This window comes from Giraffa tippelskirchi, chromosome 4, assembly GCF_054371585.1.
Source record: "Giraffa tippelskirchi isolate mGirTip1 chromosome 4, T2T-mGirTip1v1.2.pri, whole genome shotgun sequence".
Lineage (NCBI taxonomy): Eukaryota > Metazoa > Chordata > Mammalia > Artiodactyla > Giraffidae > Giraffa > Giraffa tippelskirchi.
The window spans coordinates 5997502-6022554 of NC_137278.1; the positions used below are offsets into that span (position 1 = coordinate 5997502).

The 25053-nt window shown below is 51.3% G+C and overlaps 1 protein-coding gene and 1 non-coding gene across 5 annotated transcripts in view; one reads left to right on the forward strand and one right to left on the reverse strand.

Moving 5' to 3' along the window:
* Window positions 1-6900: 6900 nt before the first annotated feature.
* LOC145504033 (U6 spliceosomal RNA) lies at window positions 6901-7003 on the forward strand. The gene has a single exon (XR_014052025.1). It is a non-coding gene; the product is annotated as a U6 spliceosomal RNA (small nuclear RNA).
* A 5599-nt stretch (window positions 7004-12602) lies between these two features.
* Window positions 12603-25053, reverse strand: part of FUBP3 (far upstream element binding protein 3) — a 50359-nt gene continuing 37908 nt past the window's right edge. The window contains exons 12-20 of one of the 4 annotated variants that reach the window (XM_081587300.1): window positions 24330-24471; window positions 20431-20591; window positions 19601-19674; window positions 19183-19263; window positions 18979-19055; window positions 16357-16428; window positions 14862-14989; window positions 13924-13969; window positions 12603-12831 (exon numbers count right to left, since the gene is read on the reverse strand). In XM_081587300.1, the coding sequence (XP_081443426.1) occupies window positions 13961-13969; window positions 14862-14989; window positions 16357-16428; window positions 18979-19055; window positions 19183-19263; window positions 19601-19674; window positions 20431-20591; window positions 24330-24471 (744 nt within the window). In that variant the 3' untranslated portion in view covers window positions 12603-12831; window positions 13924-13960. Of the gene's footprint in view, window positions 13970-14861; window positions 14990-16356; window positions 16429-18978; window positions 19056-19182; window positions 19264-19600; window positions 19675-20430; window positions 20592-24329; window positions 24472-25053 lie in introns of all 4 variants that reach the window. The other 3 variants (XM_081587301.1, XM_081587299.1, XM_081587302.1) reach the window with 3 other exon arrangements.

Sequence of the window (25053 nt, forward strand, 5' to 3'; positions counted from 1 at the left end):
CAAGCCAGGGACATCCACGTGCCCATGCCTCGCCGTGAGATGTTAGCCAGAGATGGAGAATCCTTCTCCATGCAATTTCAAGGAGAAAAGTTTCACCTCCTTGTTCTCCCGCTGGTCAAAATGTCCTCTTCCTCCCTACAGCTCTCCTGAAGGGAGTGCTGGGAGCCACCAGCCCACCGGGCCCGTTTCTTCTCACCATGAAGTAAGAAGCTGTACTTTCTTTTCTTTTTTTTTTTTTTTATATTTATGTTTGTGTGTATTTGGCTGTGCCTGGTCTTAGTTGCGGCACATGGGCTATTCAGTCTTCACTGGGGCATGTGGGATCTTTAGTTGCAGCATGTGGACTCTTAGTTCTGGCATGTGGGGTCTAGTTCTCCCATCAGGGATCGAACCCGGGCCCCCTGCATTGGGAGCACAGAGTCTTAGCCACTTGACCACCATGGAAGTCCCAGAAGCTACATGCTTACCCCCCAGATGGGGGGCTTTGAATGCTGGGTGAGCAGTGAAATACTTTCTTTGGGTGAGATCTTGGGAAGCAATCTGATTAAAACACAGTTAGAGGGCTTTCAGGTACAGCTCCGCCATGTAGAAAACTTGGAAATCATCACCTTCACCTTTTTTTGTTGTTCATTCGCCAGGTCGTGTCCAGCTCTCTGTGACCCCATGAACTGCAGTGCACTCGGCCTCCCTGTCCTTCATTATCTCCCTGAGTTTGCATCGCCTTCCCAAACGGAAAATCAGCAGTTTTTCTTGGACCCATCAGAGAACTGAGGTTGCAAGGCGAGCTGTCACGCTGCCATCTGGAGAGATGGGAATCTGGAGGATCACAGCTGAGATCTGTTCAGCTGAAATAGAATCCCTGGGGCCACAGGCTAGTAGGACCACTGAGTGGTAATTTTGATGAATTGCTGGAAGGCTGTGTATGGACTGGCTGAGAAACTGGGGTTTCTCACATGCCCCGGGGTCTCCTCTCTTGGGCAGGGGGAAGGTTCATACTTTCATGGGTTTTATCTCCAGGAACCCCACCAGGTTCTCCAGGAGAAGATCTGTGAAGACCCTCTAGAGTCCTTGGTGGGAGGACAGGAGAAAAATCCTGGTGAAGTTCCAGGAGAAGATCTGTGAAGACCCTCTAGAGTCCTTGGTGGGAGGACAGGAGAAAAATCCTGGTGAAGTTCACCCAGAGGCTTATCCCGTGTGTGTGTGTGTGTGTGTGTGTGTGTTAGTTGCTCAGTCATGTCTGACTCTTTGGGACCCCATGGACTGTAGCCCACCAGGCTCCTCTGTCCATAGGATTTTTCAGGCAGGAATACTAGAGTGGGTTGACGTTTCTTTCTCCCGGGGATCTTCCAGACCCAGAGATAGAACCCAGGTCTTCTGCTGCAGGCAGATTTTTTACCATCTGAGCTACCAGGGAAGCCCAATCCCACGTGGGGAATGCAAATTCTGCCTCCAGCCACCTCCAGACTTCCTGTATCACCTCAGGGAAAAACAAACAGGGGATAGGAATTTGCTTGGAATTGCTGCAACCAGAGAAGGTGGGGAGACAGAGGGTGAAGTTCTACCACTGGAAGAAATAACCCTGAGACACAGGTGCACTAAAAGACTGACATTTAGGAGACTTCCCTGGTGGTCCAGGGGTTCAGAGTCTGCCTTCCAATGCCGGGGTTAGCAGCAACTACCGAGCCCGTGTGCTCTAGAGCCCAGGCACCACAGTACGAAAAACCCGAGCTGCAACTTGAGAAGCCTGTGCACTGCAGTGAGGAGCCTGCGGGCCACAATGAAGACCCAGAGCAACCAAAGGATAAAAATAAAGAAAAGTCTGACATTTAATTGGGAGATACTAGGGTACTCCCCATCCCCCACCCCTCTCCAGGGCCCCAGTAGGGCCCTAGGATGCCAACTGCAGATGGTGACTGCAGCCATGAAATTAAAAGATGCTTGCTCCTTGGAAGAAAAGCTGTGACCAACCTAGACAGCATATTTAAAAAGCAGAGACATTCCTTTGCCAACAAAGGTCCATCTAGAAAAGGATATGGTTTTTCCAGTAGTCATGTATGGATATGAGAGTTGGACTATAAAGAAAGCTGAGCGCCGAAGAATTGATGCTTTTGAACGTGGTGTTGGAGAAGACTCTTGAGAGTCCCTTGAACTGCAAGAAGATCCAACCAGTCCATCCTAAAGGAGATCAGTCCTGGGTGTTCATTGAAAGGACTGATGCTGAAGCTGAAACTCCAAAACTTCAGCCACCTGATGTGAAGAGCTGACTCATTGGAAAAGGCCCTGATGCTGGGAAAGACTGAAGGCAGGAGGAGAAGGGGACAACAGAGGATGAGATGGTTGGATGGCATCACTGACTTGATGGACATGAGTTTGAGTAAACTCTGGGAGTTGGTGATGGACAGGGAGGCCTGGTGTGCTGCAGTCCATGGGATCGCAAAGAGTCAGACACGACTGAGCGACTGAACTGAACTGAACTAAGGCTAACTGGTGCATTGACACTGAAAGAGCTGTAGGTCTCAGATTCTATCTGAGGAGGAGCATGTAGGGAAGCCTGAGGTCATGGGAGGAATCAGAAAGAGACAGTCGAGAATTTGAAGCTCCTGGTACCTACAGCTATGGAGAGCATTATGTACAGCCTCACTCCTAGGCAGATTAGCATGCATCCTCATTCTAATAACCCATCCGTTCCTGTCATCTCATACAACATATGCAGCTTTCAGCAACATATTGCAAAGCATGCCAAAAGGTAAGGAAAAAAAAAATACAATTTGAAGAGACAAAGCAATGATCAGAACCAGACTCAGATAAGATACCAAGCCTGAAACTATCAAACAGGGAATTTATCGAGTGATTGATTGATTTTTGGCTGCATTGTCTTCGTTTTGTCTGGGTCTTGGCTATGTTGTAGCATGCAAGCTTTCTCGCCCTGTGGCATGTGGGATCTTAATTTCTCAACCAGGGATTGAACCCATGTCCCCTGCATTGGAAGGTGAATTCTTAACCACTGAACCACCAGGGAAGTCCCTCTAACAAGGAAGTTGAAATAACTAATTAATATGTTAAGGGTTCTAATAGAAAAAGTGAGCACCATGCAGAAGCAGATGGGTAATTTAGGCAGAGACATGGAACCTCTAAGGAAGAATCAAAAGGAAATACTAGAGATGGAAAACAATGACAGAAATAAAGGATGCCTCTGGCGGGCTCATCAGTGGACTGGACACGGCCGAGGAAAGAATCAGTGAATCTGAATAGATGTCAAGAGAAACTTCCCAAAGTGAAGAGCAAAGAGAAGAAGGAATACAAGAAGCAACAGGAAAGATAGCCAAGAGCTGTGAGGCCGTCTCCAAAGCTGTAACATCTGTGAAGCTGGGATCCCATGAGGAGCAGATAGAGCAGCATATCTGAAGTAATGATGGCTGAGAATTTTCAAGTTACTGACAGGCACCTAGTTTATCCCTCCTAACTCAGGAACGTAGGATTAATATCTACACACTACTCTGTATAAATTAGATAAATAACAAGGTCGTAGCTTATAGCACAGGAAACTACGTTCAATGTATCTTTTAATAACCTATGGGGCTTCCCAAGTGGTGCGGTGGTAAAGAATCCACCTGCCAATGAAGGAGAAGCAGGAGACCCAGGTTTGATCTCTGAATCAGAAGGATTATGTGGAGGAGGAAATGGCAACTCGCTCCAGTATTCTTGCCTGGAGAATCCCACGGACAGAGGAACCTGGCGGGCTACGGTCCATGGCGTCGCAAAGAGTTGAATACAACTGATCACACACAAACAACACAACAGCTTGTAAGGAAAAAGAATCTGGAAAACAACATATGTACATACATGTGTGTATCAGTTCAGTTCAGTTGTTCAGTCGTGTCCGACCCTTGGGACCCCATGAATTGCAGCACGCCAGGCCTCTCTGTCCATCACCAACTCCTGGAGTCTACCCAAACTCATGTCCATCGAGCCGGTGATGCCACCCAGCCATCTCATCCTCTGTCATCCCCTTCTCCTTCTGCCCCCAATCCTTCCCAGCATCAAAGTCTTTCCAAATGAGTCAACTCTTCGCATGAGATGGACAAAGTATTGGAGTTTCAGCTTCACCATCAGTCCTTCCAAGGAACACCCAGGACTGATCTCCTTTAGGATGGACTGGTTGGATCTCCTTGCAGTCCAAGGGACTCTCAAGAGTCTTCTCCAACACCACAGTTCAAAAGCATCAATTCTTCAGCGCTCAGCCTTCTTCACAGTCCAACTCTCACATCCATACATGACTACTGGGAAAATCATAGCCTTGACTAAATGGATCTTTGTTGGCAAAATAATGTCTCTGTTTTTAAATATGCTATCTAGGTTGGTCATAACTTTCCTTCCAAGGAGTAAGCGTCTTTTAATTTCATGGCTGCAATCACCATCTGCAGTGATTTTGGAGCCCCAAAAAATAAAGTCTGACACTGTTTCCACTATTTCCCCATCTATTTCCCATGAAGTGCTGGGACCAGATGCCATGACCTTAGTTTTCTGAATGTTGAGCTTTAAGCCAACTTTTTCACTCTCTTCTTTCACGTCCATCAAGAGGCTTTTTAGTTCCTCTTCACTTTCTGCCATAAAGGTGGTGTCATCTGCATATCTGAGGTTATTAATATTTCTCCCAGCAATCTTGATTCCAGCTTGTGTTTCTTCCAGCCCAGCGCTTCTCATGATGTACTCTGCATATAAGTTAAATAAGCAGGGTGACAATATACAGCTTTGACATACTCCTTTTCCTATTTGAAATCAGTCTGTTGTTCCATGTCCAGTTCTAACTGTTGCTTCCTGACCTGCATACAGGTTTCTAAAGAGGCAGGTCAGGTGGTCTGGTATTCCCATCTCTTTCAGAATTTTCCACAGTTTATTGTGATCCACACAGTCAAAGGCTTTGGCATAGTCAATAAAGCAGAAATAGGTGTTTTTCTGGAACTCTCTTTGTTTTTTTGGTGATCCATCAAATATTGGCAATTTGATCTCTGGTTCCTCTGCCCTTTCTAAAACCAGCTTGAACATCTGGATATATATATACATATATATGTGTGTGAATCACTTTGCTATACACCTGAAACTATCACAACATTGTAAATCAACTCTACTTTAATTAAAAAAAATTGACAGGCAGTCAACCATAGATCTAGGAAACTCAGAGAACATCAAACTGAATAATAATAATTAAAAAAAACCCAAACAAAAAGAAAAAAAAAAAACAAAAACAAATGCACAAAAAGCACCACATCTCAGCATGATGCAGTCAAACTGCAGAAAACCAAAGAAAACAAATACAGTGGCATTTAAATAGCAAGAGATGCCCACTCCAATATCCTTGCCTGGAAAATCTCATGGACAGAGGAGCCTGGTGGGCTACATCATGGGGTCGCAAAGATTCGGGCACGATTGAGCAGCTAACACTTACTAGGAGGGCGGGTTTCCCTAAGACACACATTCAAAGAACTCTGTCCCATGTTCTCTTGAATCAGGTACCCACATCTTTGCTCAATATGTTATTTGGTAATATTAATACTTAGTCTGGATAGCCTCTTCATTGATGTCCTGCCATCAATTCAAGTGAAATACAATAAAAACAAATTTTAAAATAAATAAATAAATAGCAAGAGATGGCTAAATTCATATTTACATATTTACTGGTCAGACCTGATACAAAGAGTCGACCCATTGGAAAAGACCCTGAACCTGGGAAAGACTGAGGGCAGGAGATGAAGGGGAAGGCAGAGGATGAGATGGTTGGACGGCATCACTGACTCAACGGACATGAGTTGTGAGCAAACTTTGGAAGATAGTGAAGGACGGGGAAGCCTGGAGTGCTGCCCTCCACGGGGTTGCAAAGAGTCAGAGATGACTGAGCGATTAAACAGCAAAAACAACAGTCCGTGGCGAGTGATAAAATCTAAACTAGGAGTTTGGGGATGAGTTTCACGGAAGCCGCAGCATTCACATTATTTCTGCATCGGTTGCACAGTGTGGGTGTGACCGTGACTCAGACAAATATGCAGTTGTTAATGACAATGGTATTTGAACTGCTTACCTTGTTATCTTAGATAACTCTTTAATAAAACCGACGAAGAAGATTCAAAAAGAACATGTGGGAAGAACTTTTTGTTTCAAAGTTGAGTTGCTAAGTAACCACTGCCAGTGGTAAAAGGGCCCCTCTCCTGCATGGCAAGCTTTTAAGGGGGAGTAGCTCTGTAGGAAGAGAAGGTCTGTAGGGGGAGAAATAGGAGAACTTGACCACCAGGGTCAAGCTCAGTGCCTTGAGTATATATGTGGTGCTCCAGCGGTATTAGTTGTGGATATTAACTGCACACTGACCACTGGCCAGGCTGAGATGATCTGCTTGCTGGAGTCTTGTGTGCTTGGTGGCTCAGTCGTGTCCAACTCCTTTGTGACCCCGTGGACTGTAGCCCACCAGGCTCCTCTGTCCATGGGATTTTCCAGGCAAGAAGACTGGAGTGGATTGTCATTTCCTTCTTGCCTGGCTTCTAACCGAGCATGGAACTCAGTAATAAACTGAGTGATGAACTTTTGGGTACGATTTTGCTGGAGTAGCTAGCTGCAGTCTGAATTCCAAGACCAAGTCCAGAGTGAGAACTTTCCTCATCAGGAATGTGAATGGTGGGTGTATAACCCAAATGGGAGTGAGTTAAGCTAGGAGCATGGGTGGGCATGTTTCAGGTCTTCAATGGGTTAAGTTATGGTATAGATTATAGATTGTTCTCATGAATATGCACACAATAATCCTAAACAAAAATATTGGCAAATCGATCCAATGATATACAAGGATAGGTAATACATTACCACCAAGTGAAGTTTATTCTAGAAATGCAAGGCTAGTTTAACATTTGAAAATCCGTGCTCGCTTAGGCAGCGCATATACTACAATTGAAATGATATAGAGAAGATTAGCACAGCCCTTGCACAAGGATGACAAATTCATGAAACATTATATATATATAGGCAACCCTGGTGGTAAAGAATCTGCCTGCAAGGCAGGAGACCCAGGTCCCATCCCTGGGTCAGGAAGATCCTCTGGAGTAGGAAATGCAACCCACTCCGGTACTCTTGCCTGGGAAATCCCATGGACAGAGGAGCCTTGCAGGCTACAGTCTATGGGTTGAAATAAGTCGGACATGACTGAGCAACTAACACTTTTACTTTTCTTTCAACTGACTCATTGGAAAAGACCCTGATGCTGGGAAACGTTGAAGGCAGGAGGTGAAGGGGAAGACAGAGGATGAGATGACTGGCTGACATCACCGACTCAATGGACATGAATTTGAGCAACCTCCGGGAATTGGAGATGGACAGGGAAGCCTGGCGTGCTGCAGTCCATGGGGTCACAAAGAGTCGGACACAACTGAGTGACTGAACTGAACCGATAGCTGATTTACTTTGCTGTACAGCAAAAACTAACATAACATTGCAAAGCAGCTATACTCCAGTAAAAAATTAAAAATTGAATATTCATCAATGTGATTCATTTCATTAAAATTAAAAGGCAGATAACTCATGTGAGGATGTCTATGAAAAAACATGTGAAAAAGATGCAGAAAAAGCATGTGAAAAATTCCACACCCATTCATGGTAAAACTTCTGGCAATGTAGAATCAGAAGGGAACTTTTTTACCTGATAAAATGTATATACGACAATTGTACAACACGCATAATTAATGGTGAGTTATTGAAAGTGTGCCCTAAGACTGCAGACAAGACCACTCTCCCTCCGTTCAGCTGACAGTGTACTGGCAGCAGTACTTGGCCAGTAATAGGAAGCAATAAAAAGAAACAAATGGCATAAAGATTGGAAAGCAAAAAAGAGACACCATCATTATTTATAAACGGCATGATTCTGAATATAGAAATGCTACATGAATCTACAAGTTATTAGAATTAATGAGGAATTCAAGTCAAGTCACTGGAATCAAAGTCAATGTGTAAGCATAAATTATATTTCTATCACCAGCCAAAAAAAGTGAAATGGAAAAAAAATAGATAACAGCTAAATATCAAAAACCCAGGAATCAATGGAAAGATGTGCAAGACTTTTATACTGAAAACCATGAAAATTATAGAGCAAAATCAAAGAACTAAACAAGAGACAGGGATATACCATATTCATAGACTGGAAGACAATGTTGTTAGGTTGTCAATTCTTCCTATAGATTCAGTGCAATCCCAATCAAAATCCTAGCAGCTTTGAAGTCATTTTTGTGATCTGCCTGCAATGCAGGAGATACAGGAGTCCTGGATTCCATCTTTGGGTCGGGAAGATCCCCTGAAGGAGGGCATGGCAACCCACTCCAATATTTTTGCTTGGAGAATCCCATGGACAGAGGAGCCTGGCAGCCTACAGTCCGTGGGGTTGCAAAGTGTCAGACACGACTGAGCGTGCACGCATCTCCTATAGCTGCCCAGACTTCAGGGGACCAATGAGCTGGGGCTCGGATCATGTGTCCTGGGGAGACCCAGAGATCCCAGGGGAAGCCTAGAGGGTCCATGCTGAGGCTGACATTTGTTTCAGATCTCAGCCTGTCCCGGCTCTCAGAGAGGAGCAGAAAATACCATCAAAGCAGTCAGAAGCTGTGGACTCAGTGACTGCTCTAAGCTGCTACTTCCTGAGAGCTCAGGATAAACCAGGGCTTTACATACAGTCACGGACCCCCTCACCCCCAACTCAGCCCCAAGATCTGGGAGGGAGTTGTTATCCCCACACTGTGGATGAGGAAACTGTTGAGCAGTGGAGATGGAAGCTTGAGTCTGTATCTTTAAACCTGCCACTCTGTTCCCCAGGTGAGCTGAACCTGTTAGATCTCTCTAGAAGCAACTTAGGGGGCCCTCGCACATGTCTGTGTCTGTCCTTGGCGGGGCATAATGCACAGGTTTTACAGTCGGACTGAGGTCTGAGCCCTGCTCTGTGGTCCCCATATCTGAGGTGTGACTTTGGCAAGAACCTACTCAAACCTGTTTCCTCATTTCCTGTGTGGGTACCTAGAGCCATGGGGCCTTCGCAGGAAAGTAAGATACAGTCTGTTTCTGTTATTTGCAGTGTGATGTTTTATAAAGTTGCAGAGACACTGAACCTGTGAATACTGAACCCTTAGTCCTTGGGGAAATACAGGCTCACTGTATTTTTTTCATCAACTGACCAGCACATAACTTTCCTTCATTTGTGTTTCTCTTTAAAGACATCTTATATGTATATATATACAGTTGTTGTTCAGTCGCTAAGTTGTATCCAACTCTTTGCAGCAACCCCACGGTCTGCAGCACACCAAGGTCCTCTGCTCCACAATTTCCCCAAGCTTGCTCAGACTCATGTCCATTGAGTTGGTGATGCCATCTAACCATCTCATCCTCTGTGCCCTCTTGTCTTTTTGCCCTCAATCTTTCCCAGCATCAGGGTCTTTTCCAATGAGTTGGCTCTTTAAATCAGGTGGCCAAAGTATTATTGTTGATTCATTAATATTGAACTCACAGCCAACAGCACCTCATGCTTGAACAAAGCTTACCTTGCACCTGTATTTTCTCTGTAAAGCACATCATTAGACAGTACTACCTCAGGGGTCATTGTAAATGCAAAATCACCCTGAGAAAGCACAAAAATGCAAAATACATGGCACTAAAGAGAGTGCTGGGAGGAAGGACCCTTGCTTATGGGGTGAGCTGGAACTGGAAGACAGACTGTTGGCCTGGTTCATCTCAGCTGGGAATACGGGAACCAGGCAACTCAGTTTAGTTGTTGTTGTTGTTAGGAATGACCACAAAAGTGTGGTGAGTGTTGATCTTAAGGTTGTAAATACACTTTAGTGACAGATGAATTTGCAAACACAGAATCAGTGAAGAGACCGACTGCAGTGCACCAACAGGGCCTCGCCCGCCGTTGTCATGTGGCACTAACTTTTAGGACTGTTTCCTCCTCCTACCAAGCATCTCACTTGGTGGCGACAGCAGGGTCCCCGCTCCTTGACCATGAGCTCCTGGTGGGCAATTGTGTTTCTCTCCATTGAAGTCTTAGGTGAAGCAGAGCATAGAACCTGGCATAGAAATGGCCCGCGTACTTGGGTGGATAAAGGCAGTTGATTCGCCTCCGACTCTGAGCCCTCATCTGTGAAAGGGGAAGCATGGACCTGCCTGATTCCCCAGGTGTGGAGACTCCTAGCAGAGGAAATGCCTGGAAAGGGCCAGAACCTTCTTGGGAGATGCTACTCACAGGCCCTCAAGACAAAGGTCAGCAAAGATTCCCATTGTTTCAGGGCTGTCTTCACTTGTCCTTCCGCCCATCCAAGATGTGGACCCAGACCAGCACCCTCTGCGGAATTGAGTGTCAGTCCACTTTCTGGCCATTAATCTCGAAGAGTCTATCAGGACCATTTGCATTAGCCCATCTTAAAAACCCCAGCTGGGCCCCAGCGGGCCAGATGTGGGCTCAGGAAACAGTGCTGCTGTAGCCAGCTAGAAGCAGAGGCTCCGTGGCCTCCAGACTCCATCTTGGACCAAGCCCTGCACCATGCTGTCTGTACACCAGCCAACCTGACTGCATGAGGATGTCATAGATGATCAGCCCTGGAGAGGGATGCCTCCTACTTGAGACCAAGAGTATTGATGGAGGCCCCCTGGCTGGAGGACTCACCACCCCGGGCCCAAACTCTTGAGTGGGTGGGGAACAGCCTGGGTGGGTCCTTGGAACCCGAGCTTAGGCGGCTGGCAGAGACCAGGCGTGCTCGTGTGATGGAGAATGGGAGGAGAGGCGAGAGTTCTGCAGACAGCCTGGGCACCCGCCCTGCCTCTGCCGCCTCCCCCAATGCACAGATTGTCCTTTCTGTGATGACCATGCAGCTTTCTTAATGGAACACAATCGCTGAACTTGGTACATTTCAAGCACTTTAGCCTTCCAGGACACCAGACTGCTGATGAAAACCATCTTCCGTGGGCGCCATGTTAATGAGAGGCCAAATTTCATATGCTTGCAAACTTTCCCCCCTCCTCCCGCTGTACTACACCCCACCCCCCCTCAATAAAAGGTTGCATCAGAGAGAGAGAGAGAGAGAGAGAGAGAGAGATTTCCATAATTTATAGTATGGGTATTTCACTAGGGACAAGTGCTAATCTGTACTTACCGATACATTTAAGAAAATGCATCCTCCCGCAAGCCTGCACCATTTATGACTCTTGGCACAAACCGCAATGCTCAGTCTTCAATTAAGGGACACCTTAGGGTTCATTATCACACAATCGCTCCCTGTGAACCATGCCAAATGCTGTTTTGGCACGGAGCTTGGAAGATGAATTAGAAGGAAGTCTTCTCTGTAATGCTGTCTCCCTTAAATCCCATTCCCACCATCAGCGTTTATGCCCTTCTCTGGCGCAACCCCCTCCTTCTTTCCAAGTGGCTTTTACTATTCAATTTCTCAACGTCAAAGTCGATTCTCTAGAGGTGTAGTCAGAGATGCCACGTCTCCTTTTTGTCTTCCGGCTCTCAACAGGCCTCAGAATGGCTACAGATGGGCGGCTCTCCACATCCCTTGTTGGCCTAAAGGAGCCACAGATGCTTTTTTTCCCCCCTCCTCTTAAGAGCCTGGGGTAGAGAGAAGAAAAGGGACCAGAACGGGAGTCACACGCCATGAGAATGAGCCATAAGGTGGGTTCTAAACAGGGTCCTCCTCGCAGCCCTGTGTCTAAAGGAAGAGGTGCCTCACGCGTACGGCTCACAGCAGAGGCAGGCAAGTTCAGAGTCAAGGGGAGAGCTCTGTTCAAAGCCAGTCGCTTCCACCAACGGGAAAGGAGGCAGGAAAAAGAGAGTTCAAAGGCCCATCTCCCTACCTCTCAAAAACCCTCCAGTCCAGAGCCCAGACTGTGCCCATGTGTCCTGAATCCACAGGACCCTCCCTGGTTTCAACCTGTGGGTAAGGGCACCCCTTTTTGTCTCCTTCATAAGAACACTGAAATGGAATAAGCATGTTTGCTGGCACTTTCCAGCTCTCCCAGCCGCCCAGGTCCCACCACTGGTGTGGGCTGAGAGAAAACAGCACCCATCCAGGGAAGGAACCGGCTGATGCATCAGGCCACGTCCAGGCTGCCCCGTTTAGGTTCTGATTTCCCAGGGGTGTGTGGGGAGGTGGCGGAAGGGAGCTGACTCAGGCGCGGGAATGTGTGTGGACTGCCGCCCTCCACCCCCCAGATCATGACTCCCCTCAATGAATCTTCCGGCTCCACTTACGACGACAGCACCCCCATGCAAGGAGACCCATCATTGACTTCTTGGTGTCACACCCACATCAAGAAATGCATAGACGTGACAGGTAAGAGGGGCTGATGGTAACCCCGGCTCTAAAGTCAAAACTGTCAGATGATGCATAGCCATTAAGATAAAATTAGCTTAACGAAGGAGTTGCAAATGCAGGCTGTGCTCCGATCAGCTTGGGGGCTTGAGGCCGTGCAGCACAAGGTGATGGGCTGAGAAGCCTTGTCTTTCTTTGGCGGGGTGGGCTGGGGTGGGCAGCGGGCAGGGGCCAAGGGAGGAACAAGAAGGCGGGAAGCAAAGAGACTGAAAAATACTTTGCCCACAAGATGTCTTGTGGAAATTTTATTATGTAGAGTGTAAAATGAATTGTCAGTCAAATAAAAAGAACACGTCTTTTTTTTTTTAAAAAAACAACATGCATAACATTTTCCAATTGCCTTTTTTAATAGTTAGACATTTCAAGCATTATAAGGAAAAAAAGGAGAAAACCCCCCAGACACTGTAACTTCAGTACATCTCAAACGGAATGTCCCCCAGGTCAACTGAAAAATGAAAGAAAAAAAATAGCTTCAATTCCGTTTTTCTTTCCTTTAAAAATACGTGTTACCTGTACAAGATACACTACAGTAAACATTGGAAATCATATTATCCCTTTTATTAAATCAAAATTATTTAATTCATATTGCGGTTAATGCTAGATTTATTCATTCATCTAGTTAATTTGACAAATATTAAGAAAATATTTAAAAGAAAAAAGCAAGAAACACCTTGGAATTAAAAAATAGTTACTACATTTTTATGCGGTTTAATGTTCCACAGTGTTTGTTAAAAGTTATATTGAATTTATTTTTAATATTAAAAATAACAGTATTTATATTTCTGAGAGAATAGAGAAAGGTTTTTTGTTTTGTTTTTAAAACAAGCTTGGAGGTCTTAGATACACAATTGCAACCGGTAGATAATGGAGACATGAAAAAAACGTCTGCTAAACACACAAAAACATTTTTATATTATTAACCCCTTTAGAACTCTAGAAATTATACAAACCCTATAAAATGCCCCCTCCCGAGCCCTGTTGGACAGCAATACAATTATCTGTCTCAATTCAGAATTCACATAATTAATTACAATACATAATAGTTCAGTTTTTTAAAAAATGCAATAAAACCAGACAGCCAAGATACAAGAAATTAGAAGTAAAACACTTAATGAATTTACACATTTAAGAATATTTAAATACTGTTTAAAAATTTTTTTAAAGAATTTGTTACAAACCACCTAAGACTTCCAAGCCACTTTTTCTGTTGCAACAGAAAAAACTGTAAATAAAAAGACACACGAACAAAACAAAACAAAGACAGAACACGCCGTGTTGAAATGTCTCCGCTCCGAGGCCCATCCTGGCGCCAGAATCCGCAGGCATTGCTCCAAAAAGACTCCCAGAGCTTACACATTTGAAGTAACAAACAAAAATAATGAAACAAAAATTATCAGCGATTTTTAGTAACTAATTCTCCCGATTTTTAGAAAAATTCTGTTAATCTAAATATAGTGTTTCACAGAACAAAACAAAGGTTCTTCATCAAAGGGTTTGCAAATCTAAAAACCTCTGTTACAAACAGGTTTTTGCTCACAATGATTTTGAGGGGAGGGGAGCCGCGGGTCACGGTCCTACTGTTCCTGTGGAAGGAAGGGGGAGACGGGTTAGTCCGAAGGCAAAGTCTCAGGTGCTGGTCTGCTGTCTGGGGCTCTGTCTGCAGAGAGGTAACAGGCGCTGGCACACGTGTGCTTGGGCATGCACACACAAACACGAGTGAGCGCCAATGTCTCAGCGCCTTCCGGGCCTCGCACCCTGGGATCTGGCCCAGATAGGCTCTCACACACGAGGCCTCGGCGCCTCCTTCCCCAGGGGATCCCGGCGGGGAGGGGGGTGAGCGAGTGACACTGCTCCTCGGTCACCTACCGCCCCCCCCCCGATTCCTGTCCCCACAGGGCCCAGTTTCCCAGGGAGATGACAGGCTGGTCTGGGGGTTCAGGGCCTGTGGTCTGACTGGCATCAGGTCACCTGAAATGTTGCTTGCAGGAGTACTTGGAAGAAAACTGTTTTTGGACAGAGCCCTTCCGGTTTCCGGCCTCTGAAGGGGTGGACTCGCCCTCCGCCCGCTGCCCCTCACTGCTGACTGGGGACAAGTGTGACAGCCTGGCCACCCCACCCTCTTCAAGAACAGCACTGGGCAGTGGCCACCACAGTCCCCAGGGGCAGTGCCACGCTTGCCCAGGGCTGGCTCAGCCTGGCACGCTCACTTACAACTGGGGGCCTGGGTCCAGAGGAAGACACCGAGGCCGCTCAGGCCGGCAGTCTGGATTTGAGGGAAGAGCAGGCTGGCCTGGGGGGCTGCCTAACCTATTCCTTCCCTACGTGGCTCCAATTGGCTCCAGCAGGGGCGAGGAGAGGGCCAGGGTGGCTGCTCTGTACCGCTTGGGCCCCAGGGTCAGGCACACACACAAGGCTTGCGGGTGTGGGGAGTGGTGGCCTGGGAAATTCCGGCATCGCTGGCGATCGGCTACAGACCTGGCTGTGGGCCTGAGCTTGCCCTAACGTCTGCCCATAGAAAGCGACCTGCTGTCTGTAGTACTCCGCCCAGGCCATTGTGTAGTCCGGCGGGGTGCTGGCCTGAGGCGCGGCGCTGGCAGCGTGACCTGATGGACAAAGCAAAGAGTCGGTTACTGGGAGGCAAAGGGCACGGTCAGCCTGGAGGGACCCCTTCCCAGAGCCTCGGGAGCGCCTGGACCAAGTGCCCGATGCCCACGCCTCCGGCCAGACGTGGTCTGCCCAAGCACGGCTGCAGACAGCACGGTTATCAGCGCTTCCTCACCTGGGCCCCGCTCCATACCTACAGCCTGCTTCTCTCATCAGTCACGTTCTCTGCTGTCCAGCCAGCTCCCTGCCAGTGCCCGGGGCCACAGTGGGAGGAGGGAGGGCAAGGAAGCAGGTGCCCCGGCGGGGGTGTGTGTGTGCGCGCCTATGCAGGGCATCCCAGCCCATGTGGGTCCCAGAATCTGGACCGTGGGGGCTCGGGGGGTCTGGGAAGACTGGGCACGTGCACCTTCACTGGGTTCTCCCGGTGACGGTGACCTCGCTGACCCCTGCCCCGGGCCCTAGAAGGGCTATCAGCCTGGTAATGAGCGCAAACACAGGATGACTGCTTCTCTGACAGTCTCTGACCTGCGCTCTTCCTTCAGATTCAAGACACGAGACACCTCTTCTGACCACACCCGAACGCGCTGGCTCAGCAGTTGTGGGATGCACAGAGGGCTCAGTACTCATTTTAAATGATTCACTTGAGGTGGTTTTTTTTTTGGTTTCCGTTATGAAGTGTTCTCTCTTTTTAAAAAAACTGGGTTAGTGGAGAAAACTGGCACAGCAAAGAGCTTACTGGGGAAGCAAACACCTCAGTCCCCACCCCAGCCTCAAAAGCCCTGCTCAGAGTCTCTCTTCCTCCCCGTCTCACCTGCCCCGCGATGGCCAGGGAGAGCCGGGTAGTGGCCGGGCGGCAAGATGGCCAACAGATCCCAGCCGGTCTGGGCCCCTAACCAAGGGTCCTCACGTGGACGGCCTGGGCCAGGGCTCGCCCCGTGTGGAGATCGGAGTGAGTCAAGTCGCTAAGTCGTGTCCGACTCTTTGCGACCTCGTGGACTGTAGCCTACCAGGCTCCTCCGTCCATGGGATTTTCCAGGCAAGAATACTGGAGTGGGCTGCCATTTCCTTCTCCAGATCTTCCTGACCCAGGAATCGAACCCCGGTCTCCGGCATAGTAGACAGACGCTTTAATGTCTGAGCCACCAGGGAAGTCTCTAAGGGAAGATCAAGTAGGGGAGGGTGGCAAAGGGCGCCCGCACATCTCGCTGACAGGGTTGGGGGCGGGTGGAGGAGACAAAGGCAAACGCCCAGATGGACGCACGCAGGGCAAGCGGTAAAGCTGACAGGGAGCCACGTGCTCCGGAGCCCGCAGGTGTGGGGGCCCCGGGACTGGGGGCCTGCCTGAGAAGAAGGCCGAAGCACTCACTCTGTTTTTTGTAATAGTCCTCCCAGGCCTTGCTGTAGTCGGGCTGGCTGCTCTGCGGCTGGCTCTGCTGGCCTGTGCGGAGAACACAAAAGCGGTCAGGCCTTCGGGCTCCCCGGCCCACAGGCTCCGGGCCCTGCTCTCTGCGCTAGCTCACTGGCCGGGAGGAAGGAGGCAGCAGGCCAGCTGGGGGAGGAGACAGGCCCACCCTGGGAGGGCCCCCACCCGGGCCGGCGGGGGAGGATGCCCCTGAGCCTGTGAGGCTGGGGCGGCCTGGGGCGGTCGGCAGGAGCGGCCTCGACTCCCTCCAGTCAGAGACCTGTGCTTCCGGGGGCAGAGCCCGCGGCCCCGAGTGCTGTCTGCCACTCCCTGGATCGCGCCTCAGAGGGACAGAGCCCAAATGGCACTGACCACTCCCTTCGCCTGCCCTTCCTGTTCCAAGACAGATGGCTGCCTCTGGACAAGGAGAAAATTATAGAAGACACATGGAAAGTTCCAGAAACTGTGCTCAAGATGACAAGACGAAGTACACACAGCGAGGGACTGACACCAAAACATACACCTGACCCCCACCCAGCCTCGCGCTGCCCAGGGCGGAGCTGGCGGGTAGAGGACGTGTGTGGGGTGGCCCCCGCCCTCCTGTCTGAATTACTGGGTGCAGAAAGGCTGGGGTGAGGCGCAGAGCAGCAGCAGTCTGCCTGGGGCATGGGGGGAGTGTTACTAGACTTGAGCACAGACAAGGCGCGACCTTTCTTCTGCTGAGGGCTGGCCTGCGCGTCCCCCTGTGAAGACCCCACCAATGTCCTTCCTTCGGTTAGAATCACTGCCTGCAGCAGGCGGGAAGCTCAGGTCAGTCGCTCAGGCGTGTCTGACTCTGCGACCCCATGGGCGGCAGCACGCCAGGCTTCCCTGTCCATCACCAACACCTGGAGCTTGTTCAAACTCATGTCCATTGAGTCAGTGATGCCACCCAACCATCTCATCCTCAAGCAGGAAGGACGTACTCAAAATCACGTTTCATGGCCAAATGCTTTCCCTAAGAGTTAATTTACTGAAGACTGAGGAGGGGCATGGGATTGGGGAAAGACCCCTCCCTACACTGGGGCAGGACCACCGTGGCAGGACAGGACTCAGACCTGGACGCTGATGACAGGAGGCCCTCGATTGGAGAAGGTAAGGCAAGAGGAACAGGGCAGTGGGAGCATCCTGCTCAGACATGGAGGGTGTGGGCAACGGGATTTTTCTTCTCAACAAGATTTCAGAGACCAAAACAAATTCTCAATTCCCCTGAGTAAACCAAGCAACACCACAGATGAAGGCTGGTGAAAAAGCAGGACGAGCTGTGTTCCTCCTACTTGGTCCATGTGCCTCTGCCGACTCCTTACCCACTCGGGCCTGGGGCGGCAGCGGGGTGGGCTCTGCAGGATCCCCCACCCCCTCGGAGATGGATGTGAACCCTGTAGCTTCACAGGAGAGCCTCCCCACAGTCAGGGGCTCCTCCCTGGTTCTCTGTCCTGGGTGATGGGCACAGGACAGCCCTGACCCAGGCCGCTCCCCACACTGGGGGTGCCTTTCGATGGAACAGGAGGAATGGAAACGTACCGGTTTGCGGGGTGAGCGAGCACAGCGCAACGGGGAGGGGGGACCTGGTGGTGTGGAGGAGTTCGTGGTGGAGCTCTTAAGGATATTCCGCATGCTTAAAATGTGTTAAGAAAATAGCGGGAAGAGAAGGTGAAAAACACAGCCATGCAGTGTCGGAGCTCACGGGGACTTTAGAAATCAAATCCAAACACTTCATTTCACTGGCAACAGAACTGGAGCCCCAGAGAAGGGGCAGGTGGGGGACACGCCTAAGGCCACCCAGCCAGTCTCTGGACTCCTGGGTGCTTCTCCAGCTATGGACTGGACAGGGGCCTGGGGCAGGGTTCACAGCCAGTGCTCCGCTTGGCGGGAAGGGGTGGAACCCGGGGCCCAGCCCCTGAGAGCAAAGCTGCAGCGTGTCCAGCAGCCTGGCGCTGAGGGAAGCCTGCCGACGCGCTGAGGAACGCTTTCCAAACACTGCCTGGCTGGTCCTTCAGATGTCCAAAAAAAAAGAACCTAAGGTAAGCAATTTCGTGGGGCTTTTGGGTTTTTTGGGGGGAAGCCTATGAAAAATAAGCTCTACCAGCAATAGAACACAAGAATGAGCTCCTGAAGCTGATGTGGGGCTAGAGAGAGAGCGTGGGTATGACTCCAACAACCTCTTTCTCTTTCACAATCAGTTTTCTTAAGAGAGCAAGTTCTCTAGTCGTGTGTTTTCTGAAAGTTCAGGAGATAGAAAGAGTCCCTTCCTAAGATGGTGCCAGAAGAGCCGACAGGGAGGAGGCCACCTGGAGACCAGAGGTGGGGAGTGGGTGGGCACCCAGTGTAGGGGGAGGCGGGGTGCGGGGCAGGAGGGGCTCAGGTCAAACCACACTCTCAGGGCCCCTTGGCGGGGGACAGGGCTGAAGACTGCAGCCCTGAGGAGGACGGAAGGGTCTAAGGAGGAGTCAGGCCCTCTGTCCCCGCCCAGCTGGAGATGTGCCCGAGGCCCCAGGAGGCCTGTCTGGGGTGGGGGGGAGTCCCGCCTCCTTCCGAATCACTTACTTGGAACCTGCTGTGTGGGCTGCTGCCACGCCTGGTAGGTGCTGCCCCAGCCCTGGGTCAGAAACGCAGGAGGACCGCTGTGGAGAACAAGGGCCACTCATTCCAGGCCAGGCCACACCCCCTCCACAGGAGTCCCCGCCCCCCCACCCCCCGGGCAAGCACCAAGGTCTGCCCCAAGGGGCAGAGTAAAGGCAGGCCACCCACCTCACAGGGGCGCTATGGGGGTTTCCGTTTACTTTAGCAGCAATGTTTGGGAAGCACCCTGAGCTCCTTGGAGGAAAGGTGCTGAAAGAAAGTGGGAAACATAAAGACAAGGGCTGAGGACCCAACACAGGAAGCGCTTTCACAGAAAACTCCCTTCCCCTACCCAGCCCAGGGCGGGAAGCCCTCCTTGGGGAGGCTGGCCGGCCAGGGGACCCTCTGCCCTCTGGGCAGGCTCAGCCCAGCACTGGTCAGTGAGCCACGGACAGGCCAGAGGGACAACAGGGACGGGTGAGAGCGACAGGGAGGAGTCCTGCCCACACGCCGGGCTTCCGGCTGGCATCCTCAGAAGCAGCAGGAAAGGAGGGTCTCCTGGGTGGGCAGGGAATTCTCACAGTCCAGACGGATGCAGAAGACTCACTTTTGATGAGGTGCGGCAGGCGGCTGGCTGAAGGGGCTCTGTCCAAAGGGTCCAGGAGCTCCAAGACTGGTCCCCTGTCAGGGCACAGAGGGAACTCTCACTGCCCGCCAGCCGTACCTGCGCCCTCTGCCCAGGCCCGCCCCAGGACAAACCACAGCCTCCGGGAAGACAGAGACTCGTGGGGTAAAGACACCCTGCGGCACTCACTAGCCTTCCTTCCCTGTGGGAAGGACCTGACTGCGGGAGCGGCTTCTGCCCCTCCGGTGGCCGATGCACCACGCCGCCAGTCCTGCACCACCACGCCTGCCCTGGCGTGCCGCCCTGGGGGAGGGACCAACCTGCTGGACTCTCCCGTCAACTTAGGCCGGCCCACGGCTCTTTCTGCCACTCTACGGCCCCTCTGAGGTGAGCAGTGGCCCATCTGTCCTCCATCAACACTCCCTTTCTTTATCTGCTTTGAGGCGCCTGAAACTAAAGCCAGAGTCAATGAACGCTGCCTGCGGGGCTGGCCGCCAGGGCAAGGCCCATGGGGGTCCAGGGGCAGAGCTGGGGGAGGCTGCCGCCCGGCTGCTCCTCTAGCCTGCGGGGCCGTGGCTCGGGGCCCGAGCGGCGGTGCCCGGGGGAGGGGGGAGCCCTGCGCGTCTGGGCCTGGCCAGTGTCCCTGCGCCGTGACCTTGCCCCTTGGCAACGTGGGAGGGGGCCACGGCCCTCGCGTCACCGGAGGACCCAGAGGCCGGGGAAGTGTGAGGTTCTGGGGGAAGCAGGTACCTCGCACAGACAAAAGAAACCCCCGTGACTCCGGAGCCGGGTGGGAGGGCCCGCGTACGTACGCCAACTTTCTCATCTATGAGGTGTCTGGCCACCTCGATCTGCGGAGGGAGCCCCCGGATGGTGAATATCCGCAGGTTGGGGTCGGTGTTGGGAGGGGGGTTCCGCTGAAGCTCCACGTGCGCTCCCGACTGCTGGTTTATGCTCTTGATGTTCTCGCCCCCTGCGGGCAGGAGGACAGACACCAGGATAAGCGGCGACTGCGCCAAACCCCGAGCTTGGAGCTCACCCAGTACTCCGCTCCAGAGGAGGGTTCTAGTCAAGACTAGGGCTGTCTCACGTGTGAAACCAGACTTCTGAGGTAAAGCTGGTCTTGCTCTGTGGGCCAGGCTGAGGCAAAGGCCCCACGGAGCGGTCACTGGCCCCTGTCTCTGTGTCCTGGGCTGAGACGCCCCGACTGACCGCAGATTTACACATGGTGAGCTCAGCTGGGGAAGGCGCTCCCTCTTTCTCAGCCCCAGAACGGCGACCCGATGGCCCCTCCCCGGCACAATGGGGGCCTTCGGCCCCGGTGGGGGGATGGGAGGGGGTCACCGCACGGCTGGTCCCCTCCCTCCACAGGCCCAGCGACACCCAGAGCCCATCCGGCCTTTGATACCCCCAACCTGTCGCTTCTCAAGTCTCTGTCTTCCCCGTGGGTGGGGGCGGGTCTAGACGGAGAGGCAGGCTGAGGATGGGGTCACAGAGGCCTGGGTGGAGCAGGGATAATGAAAATGTAGTTGGACTCTTTGAAAACCTGGGAGAGTCCCAGTCTCTTAATGAAATTTGCGTAACAAAAGCTCCACTGGCGTAACAATGGTTTGATTCTTCTTTTCAAATTTCACAGAACTTACAGATCTGCTCTGCTCTTTGGGGTGGGGTAAAGCCAGAATCCAAGGAGAATCTGGAGCACAGGATTTTATAAAACTGGAGGAGGACAGTCGGTATAAAATCTGGAGCAGGGTACCAGCGAGCCCCAAAGGGTCAAAGCGAAGGCTAAAGGCCAGTCTCTGTGTCACCCCTCCCCACCCAGAGTCAAAACTAACCTCCAACTGTCATTTCATTGTAACGCGTCCACAGTCCTTCACTCCCCAGCCTGCCCTGCACCCGCACAGCTAGAAAGCCACGTGTACACAAAGCATCAAGGTGAAGGTAAGTAAGGGGCCCCACCCACAAGCACGGCCTGCACCTCGTCTCATCTCATCCTGAAAGCACAAGGGGATTCTACAAGGGCCCGCGAGCAAAGACGGGGCCTGGGTCTGGCCGTTCTCCTTGAAGGCAGCGTGAGTGGCCCTTGGCATCCCACGAAGGCAACCAGGGGGCTGTGGGCATTCAGGAAACCCTGGTACAGCATCAGTTTGGGCAGGATGCTAGTTGGGTTTAGGGTGGTGCTCAATTTAAAAGCAAATTCATAAAAAGAGAAGCCCAGCTGACCCAAAGGCTGAATGCATGATTTTCTTCAAGATCCGCTACAGTGTAAGGACAGCGTTCCTGCATTTTCTGCCTCGAGCAAATACACGGTCCTGGAGGCAGCGCAAGCCAAGGCGAAAAAGTCCTTGTCTTCAGCAGCTTCACTCTGCTTCCAGGTCCGCACAAGCCCCGCCTGGCCCCCAAACTACTGACCTTTACTCACCGATTGTGAATTTTATCTTTTCTGCATCATGAGAAGTAAGCAGCTTCGCTCCTAGGCAAGAGCGTTTGGGGGGAGTGATGAGCTAAGATTAGGTGGGAGACCCTTCCACTGCACACCCCACTTCTGCCCAGACCGCTTGGTCCCAGAGGCAAGAGCACGGAAGGGCGTGTGTGTCTGGGACAGAGAACCCGCAGGCCCAGCCGCCCCTCCTTTGGGTTGGGCACTCGGGCCTGCAGCCCCAGACTCTTCCCCGAGGCGCTGGGTGCATGCTAATACAGTGAGGAGGCATCGAACACTGCGAGGGGCCGGAAGGAGTTAATTTAAGTTCATCTTCCTGCAAAATGAGGTCACCAGCTTGGCACATGGTGGCTGTCTCCAGGCACATTCAGCAGCCTGCTCCATTCTTCCACCTGATGGGGGGCAGAAGCGACCCACCAGTAGCCCCCCAGCTGGACGTGAAATCGTAAAGCAATTAATCAAACCTGCTAAAAGGCCTGGCTGACAAGAGCAGGGCTGGCCACACTATCTGTCACCATTGCTGTATTTATCATGGAAATCCAGCAGGGGCCCAGGGAGGCACAGCGTCTGTCCAAGGGCTGTAGTGGGGGGTGGGTGGGAGGTGGGGGGTGGGAGCAGGCCTGCCTGCGTGTGGCACCGCTCACCCCGGTGCCTTTCCCAAGAAAAAAGGAAGACCTCAGACCCAGCCCTTGCGGGGAGGGAGTTACAGAAAGACCCCAGCTATTGCCCCAGCGAAATATATCCCGGCTTCCTGAGGCTGCTCCTAGAGTGGTAGAACGCAGCATGCGTGACTGCTGCATTCTGCTGCCTCTTTCCTCTGGGGATCACTCAGGAGGACCTGATAGAGGACAGAGAGGCTGTCCTGTGAGCACCAAGGCTTCATTGACTATGAGCAACTGTCACAGTGATGACAGCAAGGCTCCGCCAGCTCTGGAGAAGACACTTCCCGTGAAACCCTCATTGACATGACGGTTCTCGAAAAGCGCAGAGAAACCTAGATCTGACTCTCGAACTCCAGGGCGTCAGCTGGATTTAACGTCATGGCAGCAGGCCAGCTGACGGTCTGGGTCGCATGTCTGAATGATCGCAGCATTTGGGCAGCTAACAATGTCCACTGAACACCTCCCAACATGAATACACCCTGCCAGAAAATCAGAACAAACTCACGTCATTCCTCCCACCTCTGAGAGCTTAATAACCAAGAGACAGCACAGATACAGGAGATAAAATGTTTTAAAAGAGCATAAAACACATAGTGTCTGAGAGCGGGGCCCAGGACAGATTCTGGGAGACGACTGAAGGCTAGCTCGGGGGCGCTAGCCACGGCAGCCTTGGCTTTCTGGGGGTGAAGATGTCCCCAGGCCATGTTCCGTGGGATGCCAGCACCCCTCCAACAGCTAGGAGATGCCCGGTGATCAGAGAAATTGGGGAAACTCTAGGGAGAAAACGGTATTTATGTCTTCCGTATGTTGTCAAATACATACAAAAGGAATGAACTGAGAAGCAGACAGAAAACCCGATGCTGAACAAGAGTTTCCTGCCAGCTCAGGGGCTCTGCTTAGAGGGCAGAGAAGCCAGGCCTATTGCTTCAGAGCCCAGACCTGCTCTCAGCAGCCCTTCTTGCCGGGCCAGCTCAGACAGCCCAGAAACCGGTCTGCTCTCTCCTTTGCTCTTCACTGAAGGAAGGAGCCACATTAGCCAGTAACAAGGGTTTCTTACCTGATGTTCTCTAAATGCCTACAGACAACTAACAAATCAATTTTTATTTCCCCCCACAGGGTGTCTGTTACTCATGGTAAACATGTTGAAAAGATAAAAGCCGTTTTCATGTGTTATGTCAATACAGACCAAACACCCGAATCCAGTAAGGCAGAAAGTGACGCACTTGTAAGAAAGCCATCTTCGCTTCAGGAAATGGTCTGAACGGTTCCTCTAAGTTCCTTGGCAGTGAGTTAATCACCAATCAGCCCACTGACAAACGTTCAGGGGCCCCTCACCTGCGCCCTTCCAACAACCTAGGCTGCTTCAACAGGTCTCCCTTGTATAACATCTGTTTCCAGGCGGTGATGAAGGACCCGCTCTGCCCTGTGTTTGAGAAGGCCCAGGCGAGGAGGGTGTCTGGGAAGGCAGCGGAAGCCTTGCCCCTGGCCCCTTCGGTCAAGTGTAGAAAACGGCGTGAACCTCGTGCTTCGGAGGTACTGGACGTGCGGCCTGTCTGCCTTCAGGCCAAGCAGCCGGAGGGGGCGCGCCGCCCCCCACAGCACCGCTTACCTTTGCCGATGACAAGGCCGCACTTGTCGGCCGGCACAGTGTAGGTCACCTCCTGGACGCCGCCCGGGGTCCCCACGCTCCAGTCGCCGCGGCCGCGGCCTCTGCCTCTGGCCACCGCCAGGCCTCCGAAACCATCTCTTTCCTGGGAAGGAAGCGAAGCTCAAGTGACATTTCTGCCGCTGCCTCCAGCACTAGCTTTCCTCTCTGGGGAGGAGGCTAAGTGACAGGATGTAATCAAAGCCACACATTAGGGCCTGAGCATCTCTCCCACATTTCAGATTCCGAAGTGCTCCTTTAAAACCAGAATTAACACAAACCACAGGAACATTCAAGGAGACCTGCGCAGACAAATCATGTGGTTACATAAATAGCACAAACACACTCAACTAAAACAGGCAGTCAGGTATAAATTCTGAAGTCTGAAGCCCAATGCCCTGATTTCGGGAGTTTTAATCACTGGGCCCTAATCTACAGGCATCAGGAGCCGGTTTACTTCTCAGTGCTGAGCCTACCAGAAGCCCGATATTAGACGCTGAAGAGCTACATATGGCCTTCTGAAAGTGACATGTGAGTGGCAAGGGTGACTTCAGGCCCTCCCCCGACAAGGTTGCTATAAAGAACAACTCAGACACTGCTCTAAGAGTCAGAATACCTTTCAATCCCAGGTGGCACTAGTGGTAAAGAACCTGCCTGCCAATGCAGGAGAACTAAGAGATGCTGGTTC